General features: G+C 34.2%; 2 protein-coding genes across 2 annotated transcripts; one reads left to right on the plus strand and one right to left on the minus strand.

Annotated features, from left to right (window-relative positions):
- Nucleotides 1-7,326: 7,326 nt before the first annotated feature.
- Nucleotides 7,327-12,130, plus strand: LOC131641132 (alpha-galactosidase 3-like). Its single transcript, XM_058911446.1, has 15 exons — nt 7,327-7,659; nt 7,790-7,848; nt 7,995-8,051; nt 8,141-8,175; nt 8,829-8,932; nt 9,042-9,114; nt 9,824-9,882; nt 9,971-10,036; nt 10,132-10,215; nt 10,383-10,447; nt 10,540-10,622; nt 10,877-10,967; nt 11,103-11,161; nt 11,416-11,556; nt 11,727-12,130. The coding sequence occupies exons 1-15, from the start codon at nt 7,448-7,450 to the stop codon at nt 11,835-11,837; spliced, it is 1,299 nt and encodes a 432-aa protein (XP_058767429.1). The 5' UTR covers nt 7,327-7,447; the 3' UTR covers nt 11,838-12,130.
- Nucleotides 12,131-15,160: 3,030 nt separating this feature from the next.
- On the minus strand, nt 15,161-18,875 carry LOC131641134 (uncharacterized). Its single transcript, XM_058911449.1, has 6 exons — nt 18,233-18,875; nt 17,800-18,000; nt 17,600-17,699; nt 17,050-17,250; nt 16,897-16,959; nt 15,161-15,701 (listed from the first exon to the last, which is right to left on the minus strand). The coding sequence occupies exons 1-6, from the start codon at nt 18,805-18,807 to the stop codon at nt 15,588-15,590; spliced, it is 1,254 nt and encodes a 417-aa protein (XP_058767432.1). The 5' UTR covers nt 18,808-18,875; the 3' UTR covers nt 15,161-15,587.
- Between the last annotated feature and the right edge of the window lie 537 nt (nt 18,876-19,412).

Genomic DNA, 19,412 nt, shown 5'->3' on the forward strand with positions numbered 1-19,412 from the left:
AGAAAGGATAATTTCTAGTTATATTAAAAGAAATTATTTTTTACGGGCTGGTGGGCTACCCATGGCCCATACGAGCCGGCCCATATTTTTTAGGGCTTTTTAGGGCCGAGCTTAAAAAGGCCCGGATGTAAATGGGCTCGAAAAATAAAGCCCAAGCCCTAACTATTTTCGGGCCTGATGGGCCGGCCCATGGGCTTCGGCCCATTTTGACAGCTCTACTAATATCATCATAATCCTAAAAGAATCTTTCAAAGAAACAAGAGATACTTTTGAGTAAAGCCGTTGGCGACAATACGAGTTTTATATCTCTTAATGTTGCCCTTTGAATACCTTTTGGTTTTAAATATCCATTTATATCCAATGGGTTTCTTTCTTTCAGATAATTTAACGAGATTCCAAACATCATTCTTAGCCATCAACTGCATCTCATCCTTCATGATATAAACCCACTTAAGAGAGTTTGGACTCCGAATGGCTTGACAAAAGTTGATAGGATCTTCCTCGGTGAAACCAATGACATCCTCACATTCCCGAAGAAATACAACATAGTCATATGGAATTGCACTCTTCCTTTCTCTAGTGGATCTCCTTAATGGTGGCTCTTGAGGTTGTTGAGTTTGAATTATAGGTGGTGTCTGAGGAAGAAATTCAGTATTGTCATGTTCTTGAGGAATGTTAGTGTAGCGATGAAAATTTGAGACCGAGGTCATTGGATTGACCCGACTTGTATTTTAGTGGAAGTCGCTACTGCGCTTTATTATTTCCAAAGGAAATGAAATAAAAAGCGAAATAAAACCCAAATTTTTTAAAATAAAAAATTAATAAAATAAACAGAGGTCTTAGGTTCGGAGGTTGGTTATGCAAGGGGTAGGTATTAGCACCCCTCATATTTGTAGTACTTTACATGAACCTTTCTGAAATATATTATTATTGTTATATTGCTATGTCAAAAATAGTGGGATGGTGAGAAAAGAGTTTTATTAAAAATGTGTTCGACAAGACATTATATCTTGTACCTACATACCCCTTACGTACAATAGGGAAGTCAAAGCATTTGTAATTCCCCTTAAAAGAAAAATAAAAGACCAAAATGAAGAAAAAAAATCTTTTTGGTTGTTGAGCTTTAGCAATACACAACGGGCTTTTTTAATTATTAAGCTTTAACAATACTTAACAAGTTTTAAGAGGTGCCAAGCTTTAACAATACAAGGCAAGGGTGATTTTAAAAAAGATTGGTGGTTGAGCTTTAATAATACAAAACCAAATATTGTAATTGTTTTTATTGCCATTATCTTACAAAATAGTTTGAAATACTTAAAAAAAACATAACTATCAGTACATGAAATTGCACACTAAATGAATTAACAAATTTTAAAGAGAATGAGAGAGAAAGAGAGAATACAAGAATTTGTTTAGGAAGTTCCCCAATCGGCCTTGCTATGGGTACGTCTGCCCCCAATTCCAAAAGGAATTGAGATATCCAATAATTCTTTGAAAAAAATTGTTTACAAGAGAGAAATTGAAATTCAAACCCCAAATCCTAAATTTTATGTTGATTCTATCTTATTCTTTTCCCTTGATCTTAATTTAGATCAAGTGCCCCAATATCTTCAATTTGATCCTTTGGTTACCGCTACTTCTGTGACATAAACTCCTTTCTTCAAAGCTTTCACTCAATTGAATCTGAATTGCAAGATCTTGTCCGAGAAACCCAATTTGATCCTCCAGTTACCGTTACTTATTTCACATAAACCCATTTCCTCAAATTTTTCACTCAGTTGAATCCAAATTGCAAGCTCTTGTGCCAAAAAACCCTGAATCAAACTTGATCTTGGATGGAAACCCCCAATTGGTTTTATCAATGAAACCCCTAAAGATTTCTCAACCTAATTTGATTTCCTAATCTTAAATTGAACCCTGTCAACCTAAATGAACACACACACACACACACACACACACACACACACACACACACACACACACACACACATATATATATATATATATATGTGTGTGTGTGTGTGTGTGTGTGTGTGTATGGGTGTGTGTGTGTGTGTGTGTGTGTGTGAGAGAGGGGGTAAGAAAGAAATAACAAAAAAAACATGTTTTTAGCATGATTACAAGTTTGAAAAATTAAAGCAGTATGTGTTGATCCCAAGATATCATGTGTCGACCCATAAATGTTATGTGTCAACATGAGAGCTTTAGGCATCAACTTATGGTTTTAAAAAGCCTTCAGAATGTGTCAAACTCAAGATTTCAAGAGTTGACCTCAACATGTTGTGCGTCGATCTAATGGACTAATGTGTTGATTTATAAAAGGTAGATATTTGGTTTTTATAAAACCTTTAGTATGTATCGACCCATAACTTGGATGTGTCGACACATCGAAGGCAGGAAACTTTAGTTTTGTAAAAGCCTTCAGTATGTGTCGACCTCAAGAGTTTGGGAGTCGAACTATAACCTTATTTTTCACATAAAATATTATTTTGACTTGTAAAGATATTTCTAACTTGATTTTAAGTGTCCTAAGATGAAAATGCACATCTAGACATAGGCCGAAGGTTCCAATGTACGTAAATACTAAGTGTCCTAGTTTTGAAGTCATTCAAAACATTTCTAAAAGGAAAGTGCACTCACGACCAGAATCTCATTTCTAGACTTTTGGATTAGTAGACAACAGGAAAATGTTTGAATATAGAGTAGCCAATGGTATTTAGCCTAGCCATCTCACTTTCCAAAATGGTATATCACCCTATGAAGCTAGCCTGCAAGAAAGATAATTCATGAATCCTTCTACATTAATACATCACACCCTCTAATCTTAAGCAAATCCCTCCACCACAAAGACTCTTTCACTTTTGAACTTTGCACCTTATTAAACCAGAATCTTCTCTTCGAGTTACCATATTTATGTTGAAGGATTCCAATCCATTTGGAATTTTATTCCTTGATGATACTCCATATCCACTTACACAACTTAGCCTTGTTAAAACTTTCCACCTCCTTAATTCGTAAACCATCCTCAACCTTTGCTCTACACACCCTTATCAAACTTACCTCAAATATTCCTCTTTTTTCAACTGAACTACGCCATTAAAATTTCCGTTGTATCTTTATTATTTCACCTATGACCTTTACAGGAGCTTTATAGAATGATAAGTGATAAACTAGTAGATTGTTATGTACCGAGTTTATCAATGTAACCATCCCCCATATTGATAAAAAATTTCACTTCCTAATAAACAACTTGCTTCTTAATAAGGACGACATTGGTTTTCATGTTTCATATTTTCTTATATTTGATCCAACAGAGACTCCCAAAATTTTAAAAGGAATGTTAGGTACCTAACTTCAAAGCTTTAAGCCTACTATCCCAAATTATCCTACCTTGACATAAGTAATGTTACAACCTTGAAAAGACCTCAAAAGTGTGTGTTTAAATATGACTTTGATTGACTTTGTTAAAAAAAAATCAAACTCATGGTCAAATATATTTGTATATTGATTGTGTGATTACCCTGTCAAATATAGTGAACAAAGATGAGATGAGAGACAGGTTGAGTACTTGTGATGTTGGAAGAACTTTTCAGAATTATTTGGATTGAAGCAGGAAATTGGTGTGTTTATTAGAGAAAAAATATAAAGGTGATGTTCATTGGTAAAGGTAAGCATTTTGTTTCTAATGAAATTTTTAGTCTACAAGCAGGTTAATTGAGGACAAGCAACCGAGTAAGTTTGGGATTATGATGACACTTTATCATTGCGTAATATTGGCGAGTATTTTTGTCAGAATCAATGGAATTATAAGAAAAAACCAAGCAAAAATGTTGAAAAAGTGAGCGAAATTGCAAAAGAGGAAGAAAAGAGGAGTTAGATAAAATAAAGAAGAAAAAGGAAGAAAAAAAAGAAGTTTCAACCACGACTGTGATGGTTTCATTGTGGGTACGATGAGCACATATCGCGATTGCGATGGTACCTAACACAATCACGATGGTACTTATTCCTGATACAAAATCACATATTTAAAAGGAGATTTTTGCTACTTTTTAGGGGTACTGAATTCTAAGCGAGAAATTGACGACAAGGAGTACTTTGTGACGATTTTGGAGAGCTTTTTTCCATTGATTTTCATGAATTCTTCTTATCAACTCATGGTAAAAGTTTTTTTCATTATGAGTAGCTACGCTAGTTTTGACTAAATCTTTAGAGATGAACCTAATTGTACTTTGTTGGATCATATGAATATTTGAGATTATTTGAAGTCTTTTATTTTATAATTATTATTCAATTGTTTTTGTTCTTACTGGTCTTTGTGTGTTGACGAGCGTGCGAATTAATTTTAGATGAGTAGGGATTATTGACTTTAAGTCTACCGAGCTGAATTAGAAAAAAAAATTCAACTTAGCAAATAACTAGGGATATGTAATTATAAGTTCTGGATGGATAATGAACGAACATAAAACGCCTAATTTCACTTCAAATTCGCCTAAGGAATTAAGGATTTGTACTCTTAATTAATGAGTTTTACATCAAGGAATTGAATGCAGTGGTCTTGTTAATTCGTCGTACAATTATAGTGTAACTATTATTCAAATAATGCACATTCATCATCAAGAATAATTAGGGGATTCAAATTAAACCCCACCTTTTGTTTGTTTTAAATCACACAATTGTCACCTTGTTCGAATTTTCAATCCCAGTAGAGACGAATTTATTTTATAATTACAACTAGATTAGTACACTTGCTAAGTCAACAGTATCCTAATACTATATTCACGTATTAGGAAATAAAACAAGAAAATGTAGCTCTTATAGTTTCTAACAGTACATAATTTATCGATCACCTAACCACACGGGCATGTAGATCTTAGGAGATGATTAGTACGAACATATCTAACGAACTGCTAAGCTTATCCATTAGGGAAGGTTTTACGGTGCGACCTACCCTCCGGGGTCATGGAAACTGCCCACTAAGGCAAGGTCTTCTGGGTTTACATGCCTCCCCTTTCTTGGAGCGTGTCCACTAGGGTGTGGTCTTCCAAATTTACCTATCTCCCTTTGCTTGGGTCGTAAACTCCTAATAGCAACCTATATTCATGATTGGCCCTAGGCGCTCCAATAATTACTATACTCATATAACAAATTTCCCTTTTGAATCTCGTTATCGGTACATGCCGAAAACAAAGTGTCGTAACACTTTTATACATGAATATTTCCTATAGGGTTCTAACTCGACTCCTATGTTCCTCACTTTCGTACTTTTATCTTATTAGCTGATTAAAGAATTGCATGCCACTAGGGTTTTATTCATTTCAATTTCCTTCAACTTGGAAGAATATTATGTTATAACCATAATTCTTAATCAACATAAGTTCTTTCTCAACATTTTTTATAACCTATCATACATGAGTATCAAGAGTTTCCAGTCCAATTGACCACACTTGATCACTTACAGAATATCAATAGAAAGACACGCCAATTGAACTAACTAAGGTTACAAGAAAAGTTAAGAAAATGGAAGCCATAGGGCCAGCACGACCCGCCCGTTTTAGCCAACATGGATCGTGTTAGGGTCAGGACACCACCTTTATGCTATAACGACGGAGGGACACGCCATTCCATGCTCAGGCACGCCCCTACATTTTTCTAGATAGGGGCGCAATTCTCTCGTGGTGACTTCAAGGAAATATGAATTTAGAGATGATTGAGAGAAATTAGTGATGATTTTTTGCAGAAAAATCTCCCATATGTTTGCTTCACCTTCTAGCTTTAAAATCTTTGCACATGCAAATGAAAATCGTGCTTAATTCAAGATATTTCTCCTTTCTCTCTCAAATTCACCTCTCCCTCTCTCTCTCTAGCTTCTTCTTTTTTTCTTTCAAAATTCCAAATTTTTGTAGTGATAAGTGAAATGGAGAAAATGAGCAAATTTCTTTTCCTTTAGGTTTATCTAGTGCTTATGGGAAAATACTAGAATACCCTACTTATAATATATTCCTAATGAATGCCACTAGGGTTAAATTAAGCTTTTAATCATTTCATTATATTAACATATAATGAGATGCTTAGGAACTTAGGGGATGTACCTCTCCCTTAAAATAAAATTCGTCCTTGAATTAAGAGGTTACCTAAAAAGATGAGGATACATCTCTCACATCTCTGACTTTAGCTCCCACGTGGCTTCACCCGGATGTGATTCTTCCATAGAACTTTCATGAGGAATATTTCTTTCTTCCTTAACGCCTTGATTGTGTAATTTATAATACAACTAGGTTGAGGTTGAAAAGAAGGATTTGTTTCGAATTCAACCATGTCTGGGACTAGGAGGATAAGTTGAAAGGAATCTGGAATAAAGTTCTTGAGTTGAGATATGTGGAACGCGTCATGAAGCCCAGATAGTGAAGGTGTCAAAGCTAAGTGGTAAGCCATCTCACCTACTCGACTTAGGATCTGGTATGACCCAATGTACCTCAGACTCAACTTCCTCGTCTTGAATGATTCCTTTAGCCCTAGCTTAGGGGAGATCTTCAAGAATACATGATCTTCTTTCTCGAACTCCAACAGCCTTCTGTGGCGGTCTGCATAACTTTTCTGACGGTCTTGAGCCTTCTTCATCTTATCTTGAATCATTCTTATTTTCTTGGTGGTTTCTTGGATTATTTCCAATTCAAAAATTCTCTTATAGCAAACTTTAGTCCATCACAAAGGTGTTCTACATTTTTTTCCATACAAGGCTTCATAGTGTGTCATTCTAATGCTTGGATGATGACTATTGTAATAGGTGAATTCTATCAAAACGATAAGCCCTTCCAATTTCTCTCACTTTCTAAAATACATACCCGCAAGATATCTTCGACGATTTGAATGGTTTTTGCGGTCATCAGATGGAGGATAATTTATTAATTTGAAAAGAGATTATAAATCAACTTGATTGATCTAGGTGTAAGTAAAATATAACTATGGTATACGTGTTAACTTGAAATGATATCCATTCATATCTTTTAGGCACGCATTGATTAATCATTAATAATAATCCATTTTATTATGTCGCATAAATTAAGTCACTGACACGTAGTACTTCTAAAAAACAAAATCATAGAATATTACACGAAAGATTCTTATCCTTCACGTCAATACATCATCATAAATATAATCGTCTAACGCAATATGATGACTCATCTAAAAAAACAACTACTACTAATCTACTATATCCATTCTTTATATATAAATTAAAATATTTAATAAATATTGATAATTCAAATATTAATATTTTTAGTAATGACAATATCAATAAAATAAAACAATGAAGAACCATAAAATTGGCAAGTCATTTTCAAACAAGTTTGAATATTTGTCTTCCAGACACTTCCTAATCGGTGAATAACCACCGTATTTCCGCGTCTGCACAAATTTCAACTAAGAAGCTAGTATTCTACTAACAGTAATGGCGAAGCAGATACAGGACAAAACTGTTTTGATGCACTTATTCATTCTCTTCCTCTATGCTTCCTCTGTTAAAGTCTCAGCAAGAATCGCACCTCTCTTGCAAAATTACGGGAATTCTATTTTCAGATCAAGTTTTCATACTATTTATGACACTTCAAACTACGGAGTTCTTCAGATTAATAATGGTTTGGCACTCACGCCTCAGATGGGGTTTGTTTGTTTGTTTCTATCTCTTTTTTTTTTTCAATTCATCAAATCAATTTCTGATTCATTCAATTTGTTTGGAATTTTGGTTGATTTGAGGAAGAATAGAAAAGTTATGATTTGGTTTTTTGTGTAGATGGAACAGCTGGAACTTCTTTGCATGTAATATCAATGAAACTGTTATTAAGGAAACAGGTGTTATTTTCATGCCCAGTTGCTACTAGTTGCTAGTTGATGAACCATTCATGGATTGTGATGAATGATGACTAATATGAAACATTTCATTGACTTCATTTAATTTAATTTTAAAACCTTGACTGATTTGTATTATATTGTTCCAGCTGATGCACTGGTATCAACGGGATTGGCTGAGTTAGGTTATGACTATGTCAATATAGGTACTCATTTTGTATGTCCAATATGAAAATTCTGACATTATAAGCCACCTATTGTATGTGTATTTGATGTTGCTATTTACAATGTGCAGATGATTGTTGGTCTTCTGTGACAAGAAATTTGAAGGTTAGTTAAAATTTGTTCCTTTCAACTTCACTGGATAAACTTTTGGACTATTGTATTTTCTTATTGTATATACTTGTTGGCTTTCAATGTTGTCTATCTTGACATTCGATTGGATGAGGAATAGTTGTTTCAATTGATATCTGTTATGTTTTGGCTAAGTCGTACTGCAGAAAATAGATATAAATAGTAAGTCCTCCGCAGGGCTGTCTTAAGTTTTCAGAGGCTCTTTGTAGGTTAATCATGGTTGAAGTGTGGCAAAACAAATAGGAACACTATTTGGTCATCTTTTAACCGTGACAACTTATGAGGCCCATTTTAGCCACAATTTAAACGTGTCAAATTTTGGTCCCTGTGCGGTAACCCGCCTTGCAGGCGCTCAAAAACAGCCCTGGTCCTCGGGTATATTTAAGAAATGGTTATTTGCCTTTTGTCGAATACTTCCTTTATGCCTCCAATGTGCGGGTATATTTGTTGTCTTTAATGTTATAATCTAGCAGGAAAGTGTGAATATTATACATGATTACATCTAGAATTCATTTTCTATGTGGATAAGATTTGTTTTAATACAAACCACAAAGCTTAAAACTCAATCACTCATATATTCTCTCAGTAAATATATGTTGTTCCTTACTGTTTTTGATTTGGAAGTGTAGGGCGACCTGGTACCTGATCGTAAGACATTTCCATCAGGAATCAAATCACTTGCGGATTATGTTCATGGGAAGGGACTCAAGCTTGGTATATATTCTGATGCTGGGTAGGATACGTTGCAAAATTTTATATGGAAGATTTTTAACTCTTCTAAAATATATTAATCCCATTTTGATTGTGACTAACTGATTTTTTTCACTTCCAATTGGTATTAGGGCTTTTACATGTCAAGTCCGACCAGGATCAATATTCCACGAAAATGATGATGCAGATTTATTTGCCTCTTGGGTTAGATTCTAATATCTCATTTCATAATTTGCAAAAGCGTGATAGATATTCTTCATGTGTCATGACTCTGTGGAGGTCCTAAGAATAGAAGTGATATTTATTCATTTCTATTTTATGTGTGCATTAATGAGCTCTATTAGGTTCAAATTACATCTGATGTAAATAGTTTAGTTCTGCAGCCTAGTATATCTTTCTATGGAATTAATCTGTTTCTTTAAGGAAATAAAACTAACTTTGGATATGAAGTTCGGTTATTAGAGGAATTTAGCCTTTTCAAAAAAAACAAACACCGAATTTGGACCACTTATGATGTTAAGTCATTTAATGGAATTCCTTTAATGTTCTTAAGAAAAATGAATGAAAAGTTATGCCCATTGATTACGTTGAAATTTGTGTATAGATGGTTTTCATTGAACTTTGCATTGACAGATCTTTGTAGTTATTATGTCCACCGTGGCATAGTTAGATCCATAGAAGCAGCACAACTCCAGAATTTCTAAAGGAAACAGTGAAGTTATATCTAAAAATTAGTCTCAACTCCTAGTAAATTTAAATGTAAATCATCTCAGTGCCATCTTGAGGTGCTTTTGGAAACCACTGCTTCATAACTAAACATCTGAATCACATTTTTTTACAAACTAAAATTGTTTCCAGTTACATTTTTCTGTGGTTTATTATTGATTTTCACACCATTCTAACATTTTACCAGGGCATAGATTATTTGAAGTACGACAACTGTTACAATCTGGGCATCCCTCCTAAAAAACGGTTTTTCTTTCTCATCTGTCTCTTAATTTTCAAAAGCAACAATAACTAGTACACATAAACTAAATCAATGGGTTTTCATGTATTCCAGATATCCACCTATGCGTGATGCCCTCAATGACACTGGACGCAAAATTTTCTATTCAATTTGTGAATGGTAATAAAACGTGTCGGTTTTTTGTTATGAGTTTAGTTTACATATGGTATATATAACATGACCGACATTATCCGACTATATTTTTGTTTTCACAGGGGTGTTGATGACCCTGCTTTGTGGGCAGGCAAGGTTGGTAATAGTTGGCGCACAACGAATGACATCAATGATACATGGGCAAGGTTAAATTTTTGGACTTTGATTTATAGACGGTGCATTCAACATTTTATTAGGGATGTCTATAGTTTAATAACATCAATAGAGTCTTAACAAATAATCAACCATCATTCTTGTCCAAGTTTTTGTTTATAATGTATTCTAATTATAAAAATGATGTTTTTATGTTTAGCATGACAACTATTGCCGATCTTAATGACAAGTGGGCTGCATATGCGGGTCCTGGAGGATGGAATGGTACACTTATCTCTTTTGAAATTTAATTGAAAATATAGAGCAGACAAGACATATTCATACTTATCTCATGTTACGATACGATTCTTGGACAGACCCGGATATGTTGGAAGTTGGCAATGGTGGCATGACTTACCAGGAATACCGTGCTCACTTTAGCATCTGGGCTTTAGCAAAGGTGTTGCTCTTAATTTCTATTTCTTCCTCCTCTCTCTTGGTGTAGGGATTTGACATTGAACAAAGTACCCTAAGGCTAGTTTAAATTTGTCAATTTGCTCAATATGTGTTACGATGATAATCCTCACTTCATTTGCATTGGTTTTGGCCATAATATTTTGTGAATAAAGCACGAAGATATATTTGCAAAGATCTTAATGCAAATACTATGGCTGAACTTTTTACATGTTCAAAATTGTAAACTCGTGTGTGCAGGCTCCTCTATTGATTGGTTGCGATGTAAGAAATATGACGGCTGAAACACTTGAGATTTTAAGCAACAAAGAAGTCATTGCTGTAAATCAAGGTAGTACCATAGTGCTTTTCTCTCTGTGCTGTTGCTGTTTATATTGTCATTACTTGGTGTGTGTATATATATTTTCATTAGGCTTATTCAAAAAGGTTAGACGAGTAAGATTTCTAATTCTTATTCTCTCTGCAGACTCACTTGGAGTCCAGGGAAGGAAAGTTCAAGTTGCTGGAATAGATGGTTGCGCTCAGGTAATCTATTATGTATCACCTTGTAGTCACAGCATATTCACCTTGGATGAAAATACTTTCATTTTTGTACACTTCATTTACCTCATAAAACACGGGATCTTGTCTTGTCTTTGAAATTATATCTATTCTCGGATGCAACTGAGAAAAGAATCAAGAACAAATACTGCTATGCATTTTGTCTATGTTTGATATATATTGCTACTAATATTGATTCAAGTATGTTGACCTTAGTTTTACATATTTATTTACAACAGGTTTGGGCAGGTCCTTTATCAGGAAACCGTTTGGCCGTTGCTCTCTGGAATCGATGCTCAAAAGTTGCCTCTATAACAGCTTCATGGGCATCAATTGGGCTTGAATCTGGAATTCATGTGTCTGTGCGGGATTTGTGGCAGGTAAGCTTGCTAAGCTCGCGAAACTTCTCTAACCAGTCTTTCAATCTGATTTTATTAGGCAAAATGCTTTACTTATTTCCTAGGCGAAATGCTTTACCTATTTCCTACTGTTTAATTGGTTTTAAAGGACTAGTTATCTCAAAAGTTTTTGTCCCTTCACTAACTTGCAGCACAAGGTATTAAAAGGAGATGTAGTTTCATCATTCAGTGCTCAAGTTGATTCTCATGATGCTCATTTGTACATTTTCACTCCATCTAAGGCATCTTACTCTGCACAGTAAACCATACTTCACCTCCCTTTATGGGGTTTGGTTCATCTCTAGGTCCAAAATTGGCATGGCAGCACATTCACCAAACGAATGAACCTCTGCTTGTTTGTTTTGTATAATGGAGAAATGAAAATCCTTCATCTCAAATAAGTTATGCACTATGTATACGTTGGTGTGCCTATTCATGAATCATGATCACATGATTTATGTCAAAAATGTGACCCTCGATGGATTTATGATGTTTGTAAAGATATGCTATGAAGGTTATGGGAAAAATAGAACATGATAATTTAGAGTTTGCTAAACTTATTTATTTCTAAGCTTATGTTTACTTATGTCGTATTTGTTGTTATGCATGGTACATATTAAAAGCGATGGTTGATCATTAATTTTGATTGCCAAAGTGATGGCTATTTATGCATACAAGTATGAAACTGAAACTTCAAATTGAAACTTCAAATATTAAGGGAGCTGATCTCCTAAGATTATGAATGTATAACAACTATCATTTCCTATTAGAAAGGGAACTATATACTTCAAATATTAAAGGAGCTGACCTCCTAAGATTAGGAATGGCACAATAATTATCAATTCTTATTCTTATTAGAAAGAGAACTATCTTCAAATATTAGGGGAGTTGATTTCCTAAGATTAGGAAACTATCAATTCCTATTAGAAAGGAAACTATCTATTGCTATTAGGAAGGAAGCTTATAATACAAGTAAATACATATTAATTGTAGCAACTACTTGTGGCTATTTTTTTTCCTCTCAAAATTTGGTAGCAGTCCGCAACACCAATTTGCCTTTAAGATGTGAGAATTCGTGAAAATATTTGCAAGTTGGTTCTTTGTAGAGATGTGAGGTACTATAAGTTTTCCATTTTGAATTTGTTGTCCCACAAAATGATAGTCAAGTGAAATGTGCTTCATTCTTGAATGAAACACTAGATTAGAACTTAGATAAGTTGTACCAATATTATCAACAAAAAAAAAAAAGGATTTGAGATGAAATTCCAAGTTCACTCAAAAGATTTGAGAGTCACATAATTTTGTCGTAGAATTGGCAGCAGATCTGTATTCTGCTTCTGTCAATGATCTATCGATTATTCTTTGTCATTTTATAACCATGAGACACGATTATGTTTGTAATTTCAAATGATTCGACTTTGTAAATTTCAAACCATGGTTGATAGTGAACTTGAGACATCTTAACACTCTTTTAAGTTGCTGAAAATGCACTTGAGTTAGTTGATGCATGGATTATGACAATTTGATTATGGAAAATGATAGATCTGTCCTAGTTAATGTGATGTATTGAAGAGCTCTAATTATGCTACAAAACATTTTAGAATCAATAGGAGTTGAACCATCATCTTACTTGAGTGGTATAGTCATACATAATGGAGTTGTTGATTTAGCTCCTGACATATTAAACTTATCCAATAGTTCTCTCATGTAACCATGTTGCGACAAGAACATACCATTTTTTATTGGAATAAGTTATATGCCTAGAAAATAATGTGAAAATCCAAGTTGTAGAGAGAAAACTTTGTTGAAAGCTCTGTCATGAATTGATTTAAGAATCAAGTGTTGTTATCTGTCAGTAATAAATCATCAATGTAATTGAGTAACAAAGCATGAACATCATCTTTATTGTAAATGAACAAAGATGGATCGCTTAAGCTTGTAAATAAACCAACATAAATGACAAATGTTTTCAGTGAATCATGCCATGCACGACGACGAGCTTGTCTGAAACCATATATTGCTATTTTTAGTTTGCAAACATGATTTGGATATTTCGAATGATTCGGATATTTTGAATGAATTAAACCAGGACGCTGCTTCATTTATACATATTCAGATAATTTTCTTTGAAAAATGCATTTGTTAACATTTATTTGATGTAAAATCCACCCTTATCTGAGTGCTACAGTGAGAACTACTTTAATTAATTTAATTTTTTCAATAGGAGCAAAAGTTTCTTTGAAATCAAGACCGGGTGTCTGAGTTAATCAGTTTGCAACTAACTTGACCTTATATCTCGTCACACTTTCATATGGATTTCTTTTAATTCAGAACAACCACTTGTGGTAGACTAAATTGGTATGTGTTTCTCGTGGAATGCAAATCATGTTTAGTGGCAAAAAATATTTTCTTTGGTGTGTGAGACCTTGTAACAATATGATCATGCAGTGCAGGTCTAATTTATTTAGAATTTCGAACTTGACCAAATGCATGAGATACATTGTTGATTATAGAACTTGTTTGTAAATTAATATTGGCAATTCACCGACCGAAACAAGCGTTGCAAATGACTCAGGAGCAGATGATTGAGTCAGTGGATGTTACTAAGGCATAGATGATCTTGTATAGATGTTAATGGAGCAGAATTTTGAAGTTAGTGTGGATCATGAATAGGTTAGATTTGTTATACATAGTTGGTCTCAAGCTAGGATAAAAGGAAAGTGCTATGTTAGGTAGTCGACAACCAAAGTAAAACTTGTCGAATCTCTATAACATGGATTAACTACAAAATAATGTGAATGTTAGGTTGTTGCCCATGAGCAACACATTGTGCAGCTCAAGTACAATGTCAAAAGAGCAAGGGTTGCAACATCTCTGTCTGGATGTAGTTCCTAAAAAAAATGTAAATGTCACATAAATTTTAAATTAGAGTAGGTGTCAAAGAAGAATGTTGGTAGATCCGGAGACCCCATATGTTCTCTTGGAAAGAAAAGTTAATTGTTAAATGTAATTTTTTTTCATACTAAAAGCATCTCCAACAGGGAGTTTTTTTTTTATATATATATAGGGAAAATTTATTTCGAATGTTTTAGTTATTTGTGTGAGATCAAATTGTCACATTGCATTTAAGCAACATCTAAGCAATCTAAACTAATTTTACTTCAATGTGATTTCAATAAACAATCTATATGTGGTCAAATCAATTTATATTTTGTCTCATAAAGTATCAAGATTAATATTATTTAATAATGAACAACACACTTTTTAAATTGTTTCATGAAACAATTTACACATATATTTAAGCAATAGGAACGTCACGTGTATCAGCTTCAATGATAAAAATGTTAAATTCTGAAACTTATAAATTCAAGTGTGCACTAAGCAACCTCCACCCCATTGAAGATATGTTTCAAACATGCGGAATTAGTCAGTTGATAAGGATAAGGATGAGGTTTATTCACTAAAATACTCCTATCATCTACTCAAATTTTAGATCATGTGAAAATCAAGCATCTTAGTGGATTAAAGCAAAGTTCAAAATCTTCTCTTTTGATATATATCTATTGGTGGTCTAATTCTTTAAACTACTTAAATTTCTTTCTGTCTTAACTCACTTTAGTAGATGTATCTCTTTTGTTTGTATTCCGTTGTTTTTATTTTCAGAACTCCTTGTGTTAGAATAGATCTTTAATACAATCTTTTGACTTATTAAAAAAGGACATTGATTGTCATATTTTTCTTTCGTTATTTTTTTACAATTGTTGCAGTATTTCTCCATTAATTTTTAATACTTTTACGTTAATAGAAGAGATTAGTTGTTTTATGTAACAAGATGTAAAGTATTTTTATCCAAAATCTTGAGTAGTGGTTAGACTTAGAGTGACATCATTGGCACTTACAAATTACATTTATCAATTAAATTATAAACAGACTAATGTGCAACAACAAAAATTTGATATAGCCAAAATCTTGAACATTAATCAATTTTCAGATGAACTTCAGACTCCAACCCATTAAGAGACAGATACCGGAAGTAGTTCTTTCGCTATACTAATGAATTCTGTCATGGGGCAATTTGTTTTAATTGCATTTGTGATTATGTGAGACCTACTGGCAGCATAACCTTTCTGCAATAAACCAAGTACAAGATCAGTGAATGTCTGGTTTCTAAAGCTTCATCTAGAATCAACATACCTGAACAATCTATGATTCAATATCTCATCAAACCAAACATGGTAAACAAATTGACGACGATAACCCGATAAATAATAAAAGGCAACTCCATTCGTTTTTACTTTACACACCTACCGGCCGACGTAATGTGGATAGCTAAATTTTATACCATAACTGGTTTCATGGCTTAACTTTTTATTTAAAGGCAAAGAAGGATATATGGATAAAGGAGTAAAATGATACAGCTCATATACTTCGCGAAAACTAGCAGTTGGGAAAAACTACTAATTATATGTTTGGATGCATGTTCCCTTCTATTTCTCGCTTCTCGCGTTCCAATATGTTATTGTCTGGAATTTTGTAAAGCTAAGTATTCAAGCTTTGGAGTAAACATTCATTCGGTGCCTTTTGACACAGCTCCAAACAAACTAAAAAGCTAAAAAACCAAACCCACCATATACACAAAACAGTTGTCTCCTTTGGCCTTAGCCAAGAACCATTTTCAAAATAGAACTTTAATGTGCTCCATTATTGATGAGATATCAGGCACCATATACATTGATTTATCAGTTCATGAACAGCCAGATGAAATCAAATATCAAATCAATGATAAACTCTTACACCCACAATCTCAAACCTCCAAAGAGAGAAATACTGAGAAAAGATGGAACGATTCACCCGACATGACACCCATAAGCACTAACCCACCTAAACGCCCCATACCATGCAGCAAAAGAAAAATTATACCCAACAAAACATATGAAGCGTATGTTTGGAACAGAGTCTGGTGCTCTATTCTCATGTTCCAATAAGCTTTTGATGTGAAAATTTAAAAGCTATGAGTTGAAGCTTCTACATTAATGCGGTGTTTTGATGCAATTTCTCCTAGCGGGACGCAGTTCCAATCAGGTACAAAGTTGGTTGCATTTGAATTAATATAATAGAATATACTATTGAAAATATGAGCTTGACATTATTCTATAATGTCAAATATTTATGCAATTAGATAATGTAAATGCAATTATCGACAATCCTTTAACACAAATTTGAAGTAGAATTAAGTTAAATTTATTCTCATGAAACATATATTCAATGATAATCACAATTATGACATGATAACTTTAACATATTAAAGATTTTTTAGAGTACCTCGTGCAAGGCGCTCATCAAGGTCCTCAGAGGCGGAGTGTTGATTTTTGCACGGCTTGCCATCTGGATAAATACACATAAAACTAACATAACTCATTATTCTCACCAAAGCAGCTAACGTTATTTACAATGCAACAAAGCTAAAAGAACCACCTCATCCAACTTTATATACCCAGATGGCAACCTGGGGTCACTTTCATCCACCATCAAGTTTATAAGCTTTTCAAGACTGTCTTTACCATCACAGCCAATCCATCCCCACTGCTTGGCCAGATCTAACATGTCTGTAAGATACGCCGCATCATGAAGAGGCCCTGTCCAAAGAGGTCCTGATACCTTAAGGGAATTTGAAACCTGAAAAAATGAAAAGAAATAGGGAACTTTATACATTTGAATGAAGTAACATTTTTTGTGTAATTTGAACTTTGGAAAACTAATTTGCACAAATAGATTATACAAGCGTCAACAGTTTTCCTAATTCATGTTCCATAAATCATTCATTAAAACAATCGACTGAAATTATTACATATGTTCCATAGGGATTGTGGATTAAAACACACACACAAGTTATCACATATGATCCGAGAAGTTATCATCTAGCAATATTCCTTATTAACACTAGCTACAATTCAGAAAGATAGTTTGCCAATAAATAGACATTAAAAAACCTCAACGAGTTAGTCTCAAACAAACCAAACCATACCTTTGACACACTGCAGGAGCAACTGAACTGACCAAGTTGATCCCAAGAAAATTCATTGGAATTTCCACACTGGTGGCAATGCCCAATAAAACCATAATGCCTGCAGCAATCACAATAGAAGTAATAAACAAGAGAGTAACAACTACATAACAATGAAACCGAAACAACACAAAGATGACGCATACACAAGGATTCATCACCTACTATCATGAACCTTCCCACGATTCAACCTGAGCAAGACTCGGAAAACAGGTCCATGATAAGCATAGTATGAAAACAACGGAGTTATATGGTACCCCAACACAGCAGCCTCCCTAACAACCCCGCCTATAAGCATTCGCAAACCAATCTCGTTCGAATATGGCATAGGACGCACATATGCTCCATAAGCAGCTAAAGAACTAAACCAAAAATAAATAAAAAATCAGTCACTAACCACAGGCCAAGCAAGGATCTCAAATCCACTACAATTTACAACACAACATGCACATATCCATCACATATTACATTACACAAACCAATAGCACCGACACCTCTGAAAAAATGTGCAAGTGTCAGAGTTTCCAATGTCGACGTGTCAGTAATAGTATCAGTACTTCATAGCAATAAACTCAGAAAGAAACTCATTCTTACTGATGTGGACGGTGGCCGCCAGAAGAGAAACCATCAGTTGAAGTAACATAAAGCAAACCACCATATTTCATACAATTGATAGCAGACCTCAAGAAAGAAGAATCACTTCCAAAAGAATCAACATCAATAAAATCAAAGAAACTCTTCTGAAGATAATAATCAGTCATAACTCTATTAGCTTCCAAATGAGTAACCACCCATTTCTTCTCCTCTTCCGCACAAACCCTAGACAAATTCTCAACAATGGTACTCCCATAGCAATCATTTCCATCATTAGCAGCAACAAAATCCGCTTCAGCTTCCTTCAAGTACCGAAGCGACCGAATCCCGCAACCACAGAGAGCATCAAGAACACGCAAGCTTCCAGTAGCCTTCTTCTGCAACGAAGCAGCAAGTACGCCGAGGTCTCTTCCAGTAGCACTCTCTTGCCGGTAAAATGCGCCCCCGGTGTCAAAAACCAAACCACGTTCAGTTTGAAAACCATTTCCGGGAAGAGGATTACAGCATTGACACCGAAAACGGTATTGCGGAATTTGAGGAGAAAAATGCGAAGAAAAAGCGGTAGTTAACAGCATTGCGGCGGAAAACGATGACGGAAAAGAAGTAACGAAATTTTGTCTTTCTTAACGCCGTGAACGGTTTACACGTGTATTGGAATTGGAATTAAATATATTTAGGAAATTTAGGAAATTAGGAATTAAGGGTTTGGATTAAGAAAAAAGAGTTTTTTTTTTCTTTGTTGTTATCATGTTTTTATTTTCTCTCTCTTTTTTCTTTTTTTTTGTTGGAGTTATATAAAGGAATGAAAGGGTTGATTCTAATGGATTTTTAGTGGGAATAATGTTTGACCACTCTCATGATCTCTCGGCACGAATTTTAAATTATTAGGGTCATATTCTCGTAAGAGTCAGTGTGTGAAAGCAAAAAAAATAAAAAAAGGGGGAATGAGCCCCTATAAACCTCGTTTTTATAGGAAACGTGGGGTCTATTGAATCAAAGGGTTTGATGGAGGTGGAGAGTTTCTCTGATTAGGGTTTTGGTTTCTTTTTCTTTCTTCTCTTTTGTTCTTAATGACTTGTTTTAGGTTAAGAGCTTCAGTAACAGTTTATGTAGTTGAACTCTTTTCAGGTTTTCTTAAGGTAAATCCACTTTCTTCTTAATGATTTTGTGAACTTGTGTT

This window comes from Vicia villosa, unplaced genomic scaffold (assembly GCF_029867415.1).
Source record: "Vicia villosa cultivar HV-30 ecotype Madison, WI unplaced genomic scaffold, Vvil1.0 ctg.003522F_1_1, whole genome shotgun sequence".
Taxonomy (NCBI): domain Eukaryota; kingdom Viridiplantae; phylum Streptophyta; class Magnoliopsida; order Fabales; family Fabaceae; genus Vicia; species Vicia villosa.